Here is a 14970-nt window from a genome sequence, read left to right as displayed (position 1 = left end):
GCCTTCATTGCACAATAACTCTGGAAGTATACATAAAAATGAGGACACTTAAAGACATCAGGACAAAAATTAAATCCTTACAGGTAGTGTGGAAACTATCTAAGGATACCATGTGACGGGTACAAGGCCAACACGCAACCATTTATTAAGACTGAGGTAATGGCAATAAAAAACAGCACAAATAAACACAACAGAATATAAAGGGAGAAATTAGAAGACATGTACAAATGAAGAAAATAGAAAACATTGCAAATTGTGGCATATTAAATGAAACAACAAAAATAAAACTAGCCTGAGGAACAACTAACAAACTACTAATAAATATTCCTTCAAACACACGAGGAACAAGAAAGCCTGCAAAGGATGCAAAGGAGTCTGTAGAGGCAACTGATAATGAAGGTATAAGAGGAGCACTCAGAGAAGACAAGATCACTGGAGACGAGCTAACTTCACACCTTCCACTGGTGTGGAAAGGAACTGGAGAGATCCTCATGCCAGAACTCTTCTTTGTGGGAGACTTGTCAAAGAAAATGAAGTGACTATATAAAAAGTACAGAAAATAAATTGTCAAAACGAACAGTAACAATTTGTAAATCTCCTTAATACACAATGGAAGGTGGCAAGCACAATATCAAGTTTCAATTTTTTCATGGAATATCTTGAGAGCTTCCGGCAGGTAAACCTGATATACGAACAAATTAGTATAAATCATTATGAAGAACTGAATTAGCAGCCACCTGGATGAACTGAGAAGAGTCAGTGCAGCTTTTGTAAAGGTAAACCTCTGCAGGTTTACAAGCACACAGATGGAGTGCAATGATCTACTTAGATTTCCAAGAGTTTGGAAAGCCCCTAGTCAAAGCCTTTTGGGAAAGCTTAACAGCCAGGGTATAAAAAGTAAGAGACATGGCACCGATAATAATTCCTCAAAAGGTATAAAACAGAGGATAGGAGTAAATAACTGGTCTTCACAGTCGAGAAAGGGAAGGCTTCATAGCTCTCTGTACTGGGATCTATGCTATCATAGATAATTGTAGGTGACCTAAAAAAAAAGAGAGATTAAATTTGGCCAGTGATTCTAAGGCATGGAAAAGAAACAGAGCATTAGCAAGCACATAGAAATCCAGCTGGTTGAAGAGGCTTCCAAACTGGAAGCAGTTGAAGGCTGAGAGATTAGTAGGAGGAAAGCATCATACATGCTTATCTTGCTCTTATTCTTCTTGAGGCATCTGTTACTAGCCACAGTGAGAAGCAGATGAAAGGTACAGCCGGTCTTAGAACCGTGCATCTGAGGACTAGGCCACAGTAAAAGAGATGGAAAGTTAATAAAGTCTATTTAGCTGGCAACTCACCTAACACAAGACTTTCTAATATACGTCTTGAAACTCTGAAAAGTTTATGTTCTTTAACCTGTATCTGAAGCAAGAGAAATTACTTAAAAATGAGATCCACTAAGCGCAAGATTACTAAATTTTTAATATACATTTACTATAAACAGATTTAATCTAGTTCTGATAACATATTCAGATATATTCTAATTATTCAATTTAATTAGACAACTCATGTAATATTCAGAGACATACAAATTAAAATCAAGCATAAACTTTCACGTATAGATGTATTTGAAGGCTAGTTTGTTTTATCTATATCATTTAATCAGACTTACAATTCATCTACCTCATTAATGAGCTCCAATTGCAAATAATCTGTCTCAAGATCTTTTTGTTATTTTGCATACAGCCGCAAACACATGTAGTGGGTTTATGTGGCAAGGCTTTGGTAGCAGGGGGCCATAGGGGTGGTTTCTGTGAGAAAGATCTAGAAGCTGCCCCATGTTTCGGAAGGGCCCCATTGTTTTCCAAATCTGAGCCAATAAGCGATGTTGTTTTGCGCCTCTGTGAGAGCATATTTAAGACAGGGAAAAAAACGCTGCGCCACACAGCAGCCGGGAGAGTCAAGGGAGTGAGAAACAGCCTTGCAGGTGCCAAGGTCAGTGAAGAAGGAGGGGGAGAGGTGCTCCAGGCGCCGGAGCAGAAGTCCCCTGCGGCCTGTGGTGAGGACCATGGTGAAGCAGGATGTCCCCCTGCAGCCCATGGAGTACCACGGTGGAGCAGGGTTTCACGCTGCAGCCCGTGGAGGAGACCACGGTGGAGCAGGTGGCCCTGCACCGACGGAGGCTGCCGCCTGTGGAAGACCCCTGCCGGAGCAGATTCCGGGCCGGACCTGTAGCCCGTGGAGAGGAGACCACGCAGGAGCAGGTGATCTGGCAGGAGCTGCTGCCCGTAGGGGAGCCAGGTTGGAGCAGTTTTCTCCTGAGGGATGGACCCCGTGGTACGGACCCATATCTGGAGCAGTTCTGGAAGAGCTGCTGCCTGTGGGAAGCCCACGCCGGATCAGTTCGTCAAGGACTGCATCCCGTGGGTGGGACCCCACAGCACAGGGGACGAGAGTGACCGAGAAGGAGCGGCAGAGAAGAAGTGCTGTAGACTGACCATAACCCCCATTCCCCCGTCCCCCTGCGCCGCTCGGGGGGAGGAGGTGGAAGAGGGTGGATGGGGGGGGAGGCGCTTTTGGTTTCTTTCCTTTGTTTCTCACTTCTCTAGCTTGTTAGTAATGAGCAATAAATCTTACTATCTGTCTTCTTATGCTGAGTCTGTTTTGCCCGTTACACTAATTATTGTATGATTTTCTCGTCCTTATCTCAATCCTTGAGCCCCTTTCACATATTTTCTCCCCATTCCTCTTTGAGGAGGGGGAGTGAGAGAGCGGCTGTGGTGGAGCTCGGCTGCCCACTCGAGCGGAACCACGACAGTCCTTTTTGGCGCCCAACGTGGGGCTCGAGGAATTTGAGATAAGGATGATAGTTGGTAGAAGTAACGGGCAAAATATGTGCAGGATGATTGTTAAGAATGTACAAGTTGTGAAGAATTTAAGAAAACAGTAACTGTGAGATGTTAGTGTGGTGAAGGGACGAGGGGTGGTGTGTGTGTAAAATGTCCACCTTGTCGGTGCTGTGATGATGTTATGTTTATTTTGGTGTGGTGAATTTTGTTTTCTTTTTGATTTAAGTGAAGTTTGTGAAGGTTGTTGTGATAATTGTAAAGTAAGAGTATATTGTGAGTAATCTTAAATATGCTTTTCACAGAGGCGAGGGGTGGAATGTAGTGGGTTTATGTGGCAAGGCTTTGGTAGCAGGGGGCCATAGGGGTGGTTTCTGTGAGAAAGATCTAGAAGCTGCCCCATGTTTCGGAAGGGCCCCATTGTTTTCCAAATCTGAGCCAATAAGCGATGTTGTTTTGCGCCTCTGTGAGAGCATATTTAAGACAGGGAAAAAAACGCTGCGCCACACAGCAGCCGGGAGAGTCAAGGGAGTGAGAAACAGCCTTGCAGGTGCCAAGGTCAGTGAAGAAGGAGGGGGAGAGGTGCTCCAGGCGCCGGAGCAGAAGTCCCCTGCGGCCTGTGGTGAGGACCATGGTGAAGCAGGATGTCCCCCTGCAGCCCATGGAGTACCACGGTGGAGCAGGGTTTCACGCTGCAGCCCGTGGAGGAGACCACGGTGGAGCAGGTGGCCCTGCACCGACGGAGGCTGCCGCCTGTGGAAGACCCCTGCCGGAGCAGATTCCGGGCCGGACCTGTAGCCCGTGGAGAGGAGACCACGCAGGAGCAGGTGATCTGGCAGGAGCTGCTGCCCGTAGGGGAGCCAGGTTGGAGCAGTTTTCTCCTGAGGGATGGACCCCGTGGTACGGACCCATATCTGGAGCAGTTCTGGAAGAGCTGCTGCCTGTGGGAAGCCCACGCCGGATCAGTTCGTCAAGGACTGCATCCCGTGGGTGGGACCCCACAGCACAGGGGACGAGAGTGACCGAGAAGGAGCGGCAGAGAAGAAGTGCTGTAGACTGACCATAACCCCCATTCCCCCGTCCCCCTGCGCCGCTCGGGGGGAGGAGGTGGAAGAGGGTGGATGGGGGGGGAGGCGCTTTTGGTTTCTTTCCTTTGTTTCTCACTTCTCTAGCTTGTTAGTAATGAGCAATAAATCTTACTATCTGTCTTCTTATGCTGAGTCTGTTTTGCCCGTTACACTAATTATTGTATGATTTTCTCGTCCTTATCTCAATCCTTGAGCCCCTTTCACATATTTTCTCCCCATTCCTCTTTGAGGAGGGGGAGTGAGAGAGCGGCTGTGGTGGAGCTCGGCTGCCCACTCGAGCGGAACCACGACACACACTGCACAGAATAATTTGCCTGTGCTTATGAACATTAATCCTCAAATGGGAAATACATTAAAAACAACCTGTCGTGTTTGAAGTGGTAGGCAACCATAATGTTGTCTCTACCTACATGCCTGTTGGCAGTCTTCTTTGTTTCTCGCTTGAAGCATATTGAACTAAATGAGTTTTCAAGCCAAACAAAATGTTTGCTTTTAGTGAAATGTATAACTTCCATTCAAATGAATACTATGCATGAATGTATGTATACGAGACTTTTAATCCAGTATTTGTTTATTTTGACGTCTTTGTGTGTATTCCATACAAATATATCTTCAATTTTGAATAGTTTACAAAAATATATGACAGGTGATAACAGTGAACCACACAAGATGCCACAAAAACTCACATAACTTACAACAAAAACTTACAAGAAAAAAAACAACACACCATCCCAAACTTATTGGCAGGATGCTCAGTATTTAATAAACACAGTTGCTCACATTCCAATTAATGTATAGGTAAATAGGTTAGAATGGTAAGAATCAAGATTAATGTCATTATGTAAAGTGAGTATTACTGAAGTTTTATTAGCAGTGCAGATCACTTACATCATTATGAGACTGTTTGATCAAAAACTCTACTTGTGTTCCACGCAGTACAATGAGGAGAATGACAGATGACTACAACAATTAGAATAATAATGCCTTAGGATTTTGGTCATAGCTGGAAACATAATACCAGATTAAAAAAGATCAGTGATTTGTTTACTTGTTAATTTATTTTGCAGATTTATTGGCATTTATTTCAACATCTGTGAAAACCTTATTGCGTTTGCAAAACTTGCTTAATTAACCAGACATATACCTAAATTTGCCATTTTCAGAAGGCAAGCCACATTCCCTCAAATATTAACAGTTGTCCTGCTCTGTCCATCATTATGTCTTTTATTAGCAGATCACAGAGTTCTTTTCACTTAAATAAGAGGACACACAAGTATTTAATTTAAATTCAGGAATGCATTTATCAGCTCATTCTTTTTGCAGCTTCTCGTCTCAAAGGGCTCTCTATTCATGATAACTTTCAGTAAGAAAGTGACACCAGGATGCAGCTCCCTCTGGTGTCAACGTCCTTTCCTGTGACAGCCAAATAAAATGTCCTGGAAGTGACAAATAGTCCTGCCCCCAAGAATGTATGCATGTATGCCTTTTTTGGACAATTCTTCTCCTGACATTTAAAACACCTACAAGCTGAAAATGCCAGTAGCTATTAGGTGAAAATGGAATAAAAATAATACTGCTTACTGCCTTCCCCTTCCTCTTTTTTTTTTTTTTTTTTTAAACTAGACACACAAAAACATGTATCATCTATTCCTGTTCATCACCATAGCAATTTAGCATACAATGGCTTACAAAATCTGAAAAAGCTATGGATCAGTTTTACAGTTTTCAATCTTTCACTGTTTTTCCCTCTTCATTTATTTTTTATCACCTAGTTTTTCCCTAAAATTTATTAAACATTTGTCCAACACTGACTTCTGTGCACAAACTAATGATCTCTAACGATCCAATGCAGTAATAGGCAGGGATACTACAATATAAGAAACACCATTTTTGACTTGTTCTCAGGACATATCAGATGAATTGAAATCAACTACAATCCCTACGCAGTGTTTTGAACCCTATTTGAAACTAACTGAAGTGTGGCAGAAGAGTCCTTTTATTAGTCCCTCTCAAAACTCCAGTCCTTAAATTCACCTCAATTACTGCATTCTCTATGCCGTATTCATTAGCAAAACTTAAGGAATGGGTGTTTAAATAAATCATTTTACAACACCAGATCAGTTACCATCAGATGAAGTTACAGGCTCTCAGACAAGGAGTGGGACCTGAATCCTGATGGAAGAAGCTTTTTATTTTCTTTAAAAATGCAAAAGGACAGTAAAGAGTTGCAAGCCCTTTGAATGCACCTAAGGCTGAAACAGCATCCCTCAGCTCTGTTATGGTATCAGCAGTCTCTAGGAACCATGATCTAAATTTTAAGAATTTATCTGAATAAACAAACTGATGACTTGAAGTGCTCAAAGCCATAAGACACCACCAATTTGACAATTCAAGAAGATGACCAGTAAATCTCAGGCCAACGTGAGATGTATCGAGTGGGACAAACAAAACCAAGACAATTGTTAAGTGTTGCCAAAGATATTACTCAATTAATTTAGCCTTAACTTCTCCATCAAACTTCTGAAGTTCAGCATAGGGACAGAACATTAACATGTAAACAAGCAAAATCTAATCCACCTATCATTACAAGGTATTGATACATGTTTATAAAATGCACGTATAATGTATAAAATATTTAATATGCATTTAATAATGCTTTGACATATTTAACAATGTATAATGTATTTACCATAATAAATGCTAAATATGTTAATATATTAAAATATAAAACCCTCAAAATATCATTACAGTTCAAAAATATAGGTTTGGTAATTTGACTTTTGAAACAGCTGTAGAAATGTTTAAAATATCAAAGAATAAGCTAAGTGTTGGGTCTGTTACCCACTTTTATGCTATCATTCCTTGATTTCTATTACTTCAATTCCAGTCTCATACGAAACGATATTTTTGTTCAGTACATTTTGTAAAAAGAAAAGCATAGAACAAAGGCAGCAGTAAAACCCACCCCAGGTCCAACTTCATTCTTTTCCCAATATTCTACACTATGCAAAATTACACTACTAGCTACCAAATAGTTTCTTGCTATATCATCTAGTGTACATATTAGAAAATAATCTTTCAGGATAATTAATTACCATATAAGCCAGTATGAATATATAACTAGGGTCCCTTTATGCAGCAAAACAAGAAAGCTATTCTTTCTATTAATATATTTTTTCATCCTCAGTTAATTTTGACATATAACTTAATATATCCATTGCCCGTTGATTCAGCTTCTCATCTTCACCACATTAATTTCATTTAATTAAATGCTTTAGCAAAAAGGTAAGCTATATCAGAGTTTCACTGAAAACCCTAGGCTGGATTCTCATTGGATTATTTCAACTTCACTATTCAGTGAGGTTGCTGTGTGGCTAGGAGAAGGACTAAAGGTAAGAGACTGAACTGTCTTCCAGGCTTGGAGATAAGATCCTTGGTAGATCCTTGAAACCATTAGTGGCTATGGAGGAGCAAGCTCTAGAAAACCACGTAACTAAATATAGTTCATCTATGCTAATTAGGAACCTATCATTATGAAGGTGTAAGAGCAATCCATAAGGACTGGCGGTGAGGATTGTAACAGTACGGTCATACTTTTGAAGAGACAACCTGGTTCCTTTACCTGGCAAATATGAACCAGGCATTTATCAGACAACCTGACCAGGATATCAAAAACTCAGGTAAAGGCCAACTCTGGAGCAGGTCTTATGTTTCTTGTTGACATCCAAGCAGAAAAAGGCATCCTTCAAAAACCTTCAGTCACAGAGGTCTGAGATAACATTTCTCCTCTCCCACTGAGGATACCATCAAGTAAACTGGCTGAGCTTATCCATGCAGTGATCAGAAAATCTGGGAAAGAGACTGCTGGGAGTTGAACTTGGTGTTGAAGGCACCACTCTTAATAATCCCTTCACAGGGAAGTCTTACTCTTCCTTCAGTGCTTTATCTAGGCAAGAAATTAATGACTTGTAGGACTTCACAGTACTCTGATTTCTAACACAGCTGTTTTCAATGAGAAATTATTGACCATTTGCTCACTCCCTCATCATCATTTCAAACGGAGATGAATCAGCATCATAATACTGACACAGCTACTACTGGAGAGACACCATCAAGCAATCACACAGAAGTCTTTGAGAGGATGGAGATCTCTGAAAAGCACTGAAAGCCTTCAGTTTTTGAGCTCATCAGTTCCCTTACACCATCTGCATTAGAATTTCTCTAGTATTTCCTGGTAATCATAGTAAAACAAAGAAAGAGGGGTGACTAATGAAGAAAATTCACGGAGAATACTGAATATTCTTGCAAGCACAGCGAGAAGGAGGATTCCCACAGCAGGAACCTGCTGTAAGGATTCTGCTGGTTCTGAAATACTGACTGAAGTCCTAGCTGCAGGTCTGCAGAGACCTACTTCTCACCATGCAACATGTGGGGGCCTCACCATGTGAAGATGGTGTCCAGATATCCTGGTGAGAGAGGCTGGTCTTGAAGAGGCTTGGTTCTAAAAATTCATTGTAATCTAGACACCTTGATGGTGAGTATTTCTAGAGAAACATTTCCCATTTATTGAATAACATAAAGCTTTGGCAAACTGAAGGTTTTCTGAAGTGAGAAAATGTCTCTCACAAGACCAGCAGTGTTTAAAACCCTCTAGGGGATGGCATGGTAAGCAAAAAATAAGGAACTAAACTTGAGTTGGAGCAGGAAAAAAAGGGGGAATAAATAATATGTTCAAAAGTAAGTATTTTACTAGTTACAAATAATGTGTGAGGAAAATAAATAACTAACTAGGACAACAAGATAAAACTCAGAAATAGTACCAAGAAAAGAAAGGAAGAGAGAAAAGGTTACTGAGGTTCAATGTTAATTGAAAATTATTTTCACTAACATTAAATGTACTCCAGCTTAGAAAACAGTGTTATTCAGCATCCTCTTTATAGAAAATGTAGAAATGTAAAAGAAAAAAAGGGGGAATTGACATCTTGCTACAATTCAATGAAAACTCTGGTCTGAATGCTTGCAATATTCATAAAAGGAACATACATGCAGAAAAAATACTCAAAAGGAGAAATTTTCTCCTCCTCATATGGGAGTGTCAGACTGGGAACAAGAACGAGCACCATCAGTTCGGTTTCTTATATGATAGATTTCGTCTACAAGGAACAGCTGAGTAAAAGGAAAAACAAGATTGGTTGATAGTTGTGAACAAAAGAGGAGGTTGCCCCCAGACAAAAGAACTATTTATCCATCTTCTAACAATGGCACAGCTGCACAGTGCTATCAGTCATGTTTCATATATGATGGAGGATGCTATAGCCTGACATACACTAACATAAACCAACAGAGGCAGTACTTTAAAAATACATCTGCGACATTGCTGAAAAAATAGGTAAGCACTTAATGTAAAGCAGATACAACCAGAAAGCAAGAAAAAAAGGGAAAAATGGCTAGGAAATAGACAGTTACTGCTGCTGTCCAGAGAGTTTCTGTTGCCACAGTGCTAAGAAAGGCTGTCAGAAAGCAGGTCCTTTTATCAAGTTAGGGAAACGTGGGAATAGACGGGGGAAAAAAAATTACTTACTGGCAATTTTGTATGTAGCATAAAGACAGACCGATATGTTTTCATGTTCCAGAGAGAAAGGCAAGGCCTATCACTCAAAGTAGATACAAGTATTTCTGTCCTTTCATCTCTATTTCTTTTAAAGGTCAGTGTTTTTTTTTGTTTTTTTTTTTTTTTTCAGCTTGAACAATTAAAAGCAACACATCAAATAAACTAGGAAAGGACTAAGAATTTGTATGAAGACACATAGCAACTATTGCTGACAGACTGATGTAAAGCTCTTTTCATTTTATATTAAAACATTAAAAACCCACAGAATTCCTGTCATTTTATAGGTATTGTTTCTGCAGGCATGCACATAGCACCCAAGACCACAGAATGGTTGAGGTGGTAAGGGACCCCTGGAGGTCATCCAGTCCACCACCTGGCTCAAAGCAGGTCCAAGTAGATTCAGTTCAGTAGATTCAGTAGATTAATCCCATCAAATTATTATGAAGAGCTCCAAGAATAAAGATCTAACTGCGAACATGACAAAACTCTACACTAAGCTTTTCTAAATAATGTTTTTCAGTACCATTTGAAGTACTGGAAGCTCTAATTTCATCATAGCGCTATTTGTCCATATCATTATCAGAAGAAAGGTTAAAAGAATGCTTGGTCTCGAGAGTCATAATGGCAGGAGATTAATCCTCTATTTGAGGGCTGGTAACAGAAAAATCTTACAGGCAGAAATGAAAGAGTGCTAATCAGGTTAAAGAACATTCATTTCAATTTGCATAACTTTACTGTCAGAAGCAAAAGCAGCTTTAGTTTAAAGGAAATTAAGCCCTATCAGAACACTGAGTTTCAGCTCTCGGAGAGAAATCTAGCTCTGTCTACAACTTGAAGGCTGATTCTCAAGCACACCCATTTATCCACGGAAAACAAGAAGGGAAGGACTGCAGAGAAGCTGGTTGCCAAGGGACTGCTGCAAAGCTATGCCTGCTGGCTATGACTCACAGATGACTACTAAAATTTATCTGCACGTCAGCAGGCTTCCCTGTATACTGGTAACAGTGAAACACAAGGTACAGACTGGTTATTTGGGTTCAAGCATACAGGAGACAACATTCCTGTGCCAGAAGAACTCCCCAGTCTTTTCAAATCCATATTGCTACAGGTCCAAACAGAAAGAATAAAATAAAACAATTCTAGATCAGAACACTTTCAAAAGGTACTCATGTCTTTATAAGAAGACCTCTGCTTTTAATAGAGAAATCCTCAGTACTGCTGAGGAATAAGGACTAATTTGTAAAATGCCTTCTATTTAATTACAGATAAAAATATTTTTGTTAAAAGTATACAGTATAAAACAAATAAAAACCTATTGAAAAACTAAATCATTTGACTGTATTAAACTCCAAAAAGGAACATCAGTTATTCAGTAATTCAGTTGGTATAAGCACTGTCCATAGAAAACTGCAAACACCATGATGCTGTTTGGAAAGAAGAACAAAAGACTGAAGTAACAGGTCCTGCTCATCATTGTTCTACTTATTAAAAAACAAACAAACAAACAAAAACCAGCTCTGAGTGATCTATTCTGTGCTTGCTACTGCAGAGTAAACTGGTACCTCTTCTCTCCTTTCTTGCCTTCCTTGTTATCTCCAACATTTTGTGCCTTCCTGACCACTACTGAGTCACAAGCTCATGACAAACTCCTCCCATGTGAAAACAGCTAAATTAGGGCTCATCACTGTGTATGCACAGTTCATGTAGTGCCACACTCCTCTTACAGAAGAGTTTACATAATTACTGTTAAATTTCCTTGAAAGCGTCTCTCAGTGCAATACATTAGGCAAGCCATACAGCAAATGCAGGACCACTCAACAGGTATTCTTTCATCCTTAGTTTTATCCCTTAATTGAGTTCTTCCCGTTCTGATATTGCATCCTGTGAGGAGCAGCTGAGAACAGTGGGTTTGTTAAGCTTGGAGAAAAGGAGGTTGAGGCATGACTTCATTGCTCTCCACATCTTCCTGAGGGGGGGAGATGGAGAGGGAGGTGCTCATCTTTTCTCCCTGGTACCCAGTAACAAGACACGTGGGAACGGCTCAAAGCTGTGCCAGGGGAGGTTCAGACTAGACATCAGAAACAACTTCTTCACCAAGGGGGTAGTTAGACACTGAACAGGCTTCCTAGAGAGGTGGTTGATGCCCCATGCCTGCCTGTGTCTAAGAGGCATTTAGGTAATTCTCCTAATGATACGTTTTAACTTCTAGTCAACCTCAAAATAGTCTGACAGTTGGACTTGACCTGTGAAGGTCCCTTCCACCTAAAACTATTCTATCCTATTCATCCTGCACTCTTCCTGAACAGTTGTAGAAACAACGTCAGATATGAGGTATGTATAATCAAGAAAACACAGCAAATACTGCTGAATCTCAAAAAAATTAAGCACTGACACCATGCTGTTGGGTTGGAAGTTGGTGTTCTTTAAAACTGAAAATTGGTTAAGACCTTGGATGGTGATCATCTATTGCATCCTAAACCTATACGTTCTTGGTTCACAGAAAAGAATTTAACAGTTAAATTATTTTCCTTGCTTTTGCAGCATCTGTATGAATAATGTTCATATTTATGTGCTGTAAGCATTCCTGTCTCAATTGCATAATTCAGTGTCCTCAATTAGGGTGCTACTAGGTTGAAGACACTAACAGCTTTGAAAGGCTGCCAAAGCACAGCACCGTACAGTATACCCTCAAACCAATAACTAAATCAATCTAATTAACAAATTAGGCTGCATCACCTATGGCCCTAAGATACTGAGGAGCTGAAAGGCTTTTCGCATTCTGGATTTATATGCATGCACATTTTAATATTTAATGTGCTGGTAGTCTGGAAAATACTAGTATCCTAGTGGTTAAAAAACAACTGCAGTATTGGAAATTCAAAATACTACCATGCTGGTGCATCTGACAACTTTTTAAAGTTGCTGTAACTCAAAGAGAAACAAACACGCAAACAACCAAAAAACAACAACAGAAGCCAGCTTTTGCAGAAAAACTCCTTCGGAGTTCTAGAGCTTGTGAAATATTCACTCCTTTAAAATGCACCAAGGGAAAAACTGTTGACAGGAGAAGGAAGAAAAATCTTTAACTGTTTGAAAACCTATGTAACAACTGCATTTCTGGATTTATTATTTAAAAAAACAACAACAAAACTTTTAATCTTAATGACCACTACAGGATGAAGGGTTTAAGTTAAGAGAATTAAAACAATCTAGTGATATATATTCCCCATTATGTCATATTCCTTACTCAAAAATTGCTCTAAGGTTAGCAATTACTGGTTTTATTAGCTACCAGATATCCTATTCTGACATGTTCCACTGGTAGCAGAAATATACAGCTGAACAGCTCTGAGATGTGCTACTGGAGAAATTCAGTTTGAAGCCTAAGCGTACCTTCACAGAAATTGATGCTAATCACTAGTCAGAAAAGGAGCAGATTGAAGGCTCAGCCACAATTTTCCGAGAATGTGAAAAGGTGTTCCTACTTCAACCACAGAAACAGCGAGTGTAAAATATATCAGTTCTAAATACAGCTATTAGGACAAAGTACTTACTTAGGCTACTCAGCTGTCTGATTATATTTGCCAAGGAGATATTGGTGACACATTCCAGCTCATTCTTGATACCTCGGGGCAGAGCTGTGTGGCACAGATGCCTGGGGTCTATGTTTCTTTTTACCAGCGGCATTTTGAAATGTATCAGTGGACCAGGAAACCTGTAAAGAAAGGACACAAAATACTGTAATAAGTTAAATTATATTTTAAATTCAGATTATGTCCAAGTTAAATTGACTAATCCTAACAAGATAAAAATACCTCCACAGTACTGATGGAATTCATCGCTCGGTAAATACATAAATCTTGTCTTCTTTGCCCAATGAAAGACTATTTCATTCTCTATCTTTAAACCTTTACCCAAGTCAGATGCCAGAGATGTGACAAAGACAATTCATGCTTCCCCAATCCCAGAAAAAAAAAAAACACAAAACAAAACAAACAAAAAAAAAACACAGAAAAGTCTTTTCACTATAAAAACATTAAATAATTTTCTTCTTGATGGATTGCTTCCTTATTCAGGCCAAGCAAAGTCCAGCAACAAATTCCTTTTATTATGTGGTCAAAGTAGTTTCCTATGCCACCTGAAAGGCACATATGATCCATCCATTAAGTAATGTTATATTACTAGTAGGAATCATCCTCTGGTCTAAACATCATTTACAAATCATACCTAATCACGGTAAGAAAAGAGAGATTTCCCTTCCACCTGCACTGCCACTGGCAACAAATTTAGCTGAGCTAGGGATGCCTCTTCCAAATACAAAAAAATACAAATACAAAAGTCTTTTCGGTAAATTTATAGTACAAAATCCCCCATGACGCAGAAATCCTACCCCTCCGCACCTTTTCAGATCCACATATGTTACATTAATCAAAAGCCTTCACCAGCTCTGCAGACAGTGTAAGAATCATCTCAGACTTGTGATTTTCTGCACCCACGGCACCGACTGGAAGGAGTTTCCCAGTGGGGAAGTTGTATCTACAGTATCATCTTGTCTTATTAATGCTGCTTTTTAAGTTCATTTACTAAAATTTTTCTTCATTAAAAATGGATTTCCTAGAACTCTGCACTGTTTGTGTTTTCTGCCGTGTAAAACCCTGAATGACCAACAGAAAACCCCTACTTGATACCCAGAGAACAGTTATACGTGGTGTTGGGATAATTTAGCCTCCCTTCCCACTGTGGAAGAGAGATTGCTCTTTCTCAAGACAGCAAGGCAGACAAGTTTTCCACAATGCTCCCTGCAGACCAAATCCCTCCGTAGGACAGTCTGGCAATGCTTCATCTGCCCTCTGCTTCGAAGCTTCAGCCCCAAATGTTCCCTCGATGCAGCTGCATCTTCGTGCTGTGCAGCAAAACACATTTTCCCTATAGTATATATTTAGCCATGGGTATCTTTACTCATAATGGAGATTTTTTGGGGGGAGGAGTAAGAATCCCATAAGGCCAGTGGTAGTAGAGCTGAAATTCTGCTGACCTAGAAAGCAATAGTGAATTAAGAGTCAATGAAGATGGTAATGGGGCACCTTCCTCTTGCAGACTGCTTAGATTTCTCCTTGCAATTCTTTCTGGGAGGCTATTCTTTCTCTGAAGGCTGCACTTGTAACTGAGGAACCCAGGAAGGATCCTTAATTCTACTTGAGAAACTCCCTTGGGCTTCCAGGATCTAACTAGACATCATTCAGTGCCTGTCAACAACACGTCTACTCCCCTTTTTTTCTTCAGAAGACAATCAAAAATATTTGACGCTTGATTAAAAATAAAATAAAATAATTTCTCTCGTCACTGCTTAAGATGATAGAGTTCTGAAAATTTCATAATTTAGTTTCTCAATATTTAAAGTTTAAATACATGAAAACGTGCATAGGGCAGG

The 14970-nt window shown here is 39.9% G+C and overlaps 1 protein-coding gene across 5 annotated transcripts in view; it reads right to left on the bottom strand.

Moving 5' to 3' along the window:
- WASF1 (WASP family member 1) overlaps positions 1–14970 on the bottom strand; it is an 85076-nt gene that overhangs the window by 17090 nt on the left and 53016 nt on the right. For 4 of the 5 annotated variants that reach the window (XM_068677720.1, XM_068677723.1, XM_068677721.1 and 1 more), the window contains one exon: positions 13094–13254. In XM_068677720.1, the coding sequence (XP_068533821.1) occupies positions 13094–13226 (133 nt within the window). In that variant the 5' untranslated portion in view covers positions 13227–13254. Of the gene's footprint in view, positions 1–1352; positions 1417–13093; positions 13255–14970 lie in introns of those variants that run through there. The other variant, XM_068677724.1, reaches the window with a different exon arrangement.

Source organism: Anas acuta, chromosome 3 (genome assembly GCF_963932015.1).
Source record: "Anas acuta chromosome 3, bAnaAcu1.1, whole genome shotgun sequence".
Lineage (NCBI taxonomy): Eukaryota > Metazoa > Chordata > Aves > Anseriformes > Anatidae > Anas > Anas acuta.
Note: the sequence above shows the minus strand (reverse complement) of the source record. Positions and strands in the feature narration are given on the sequence as shown.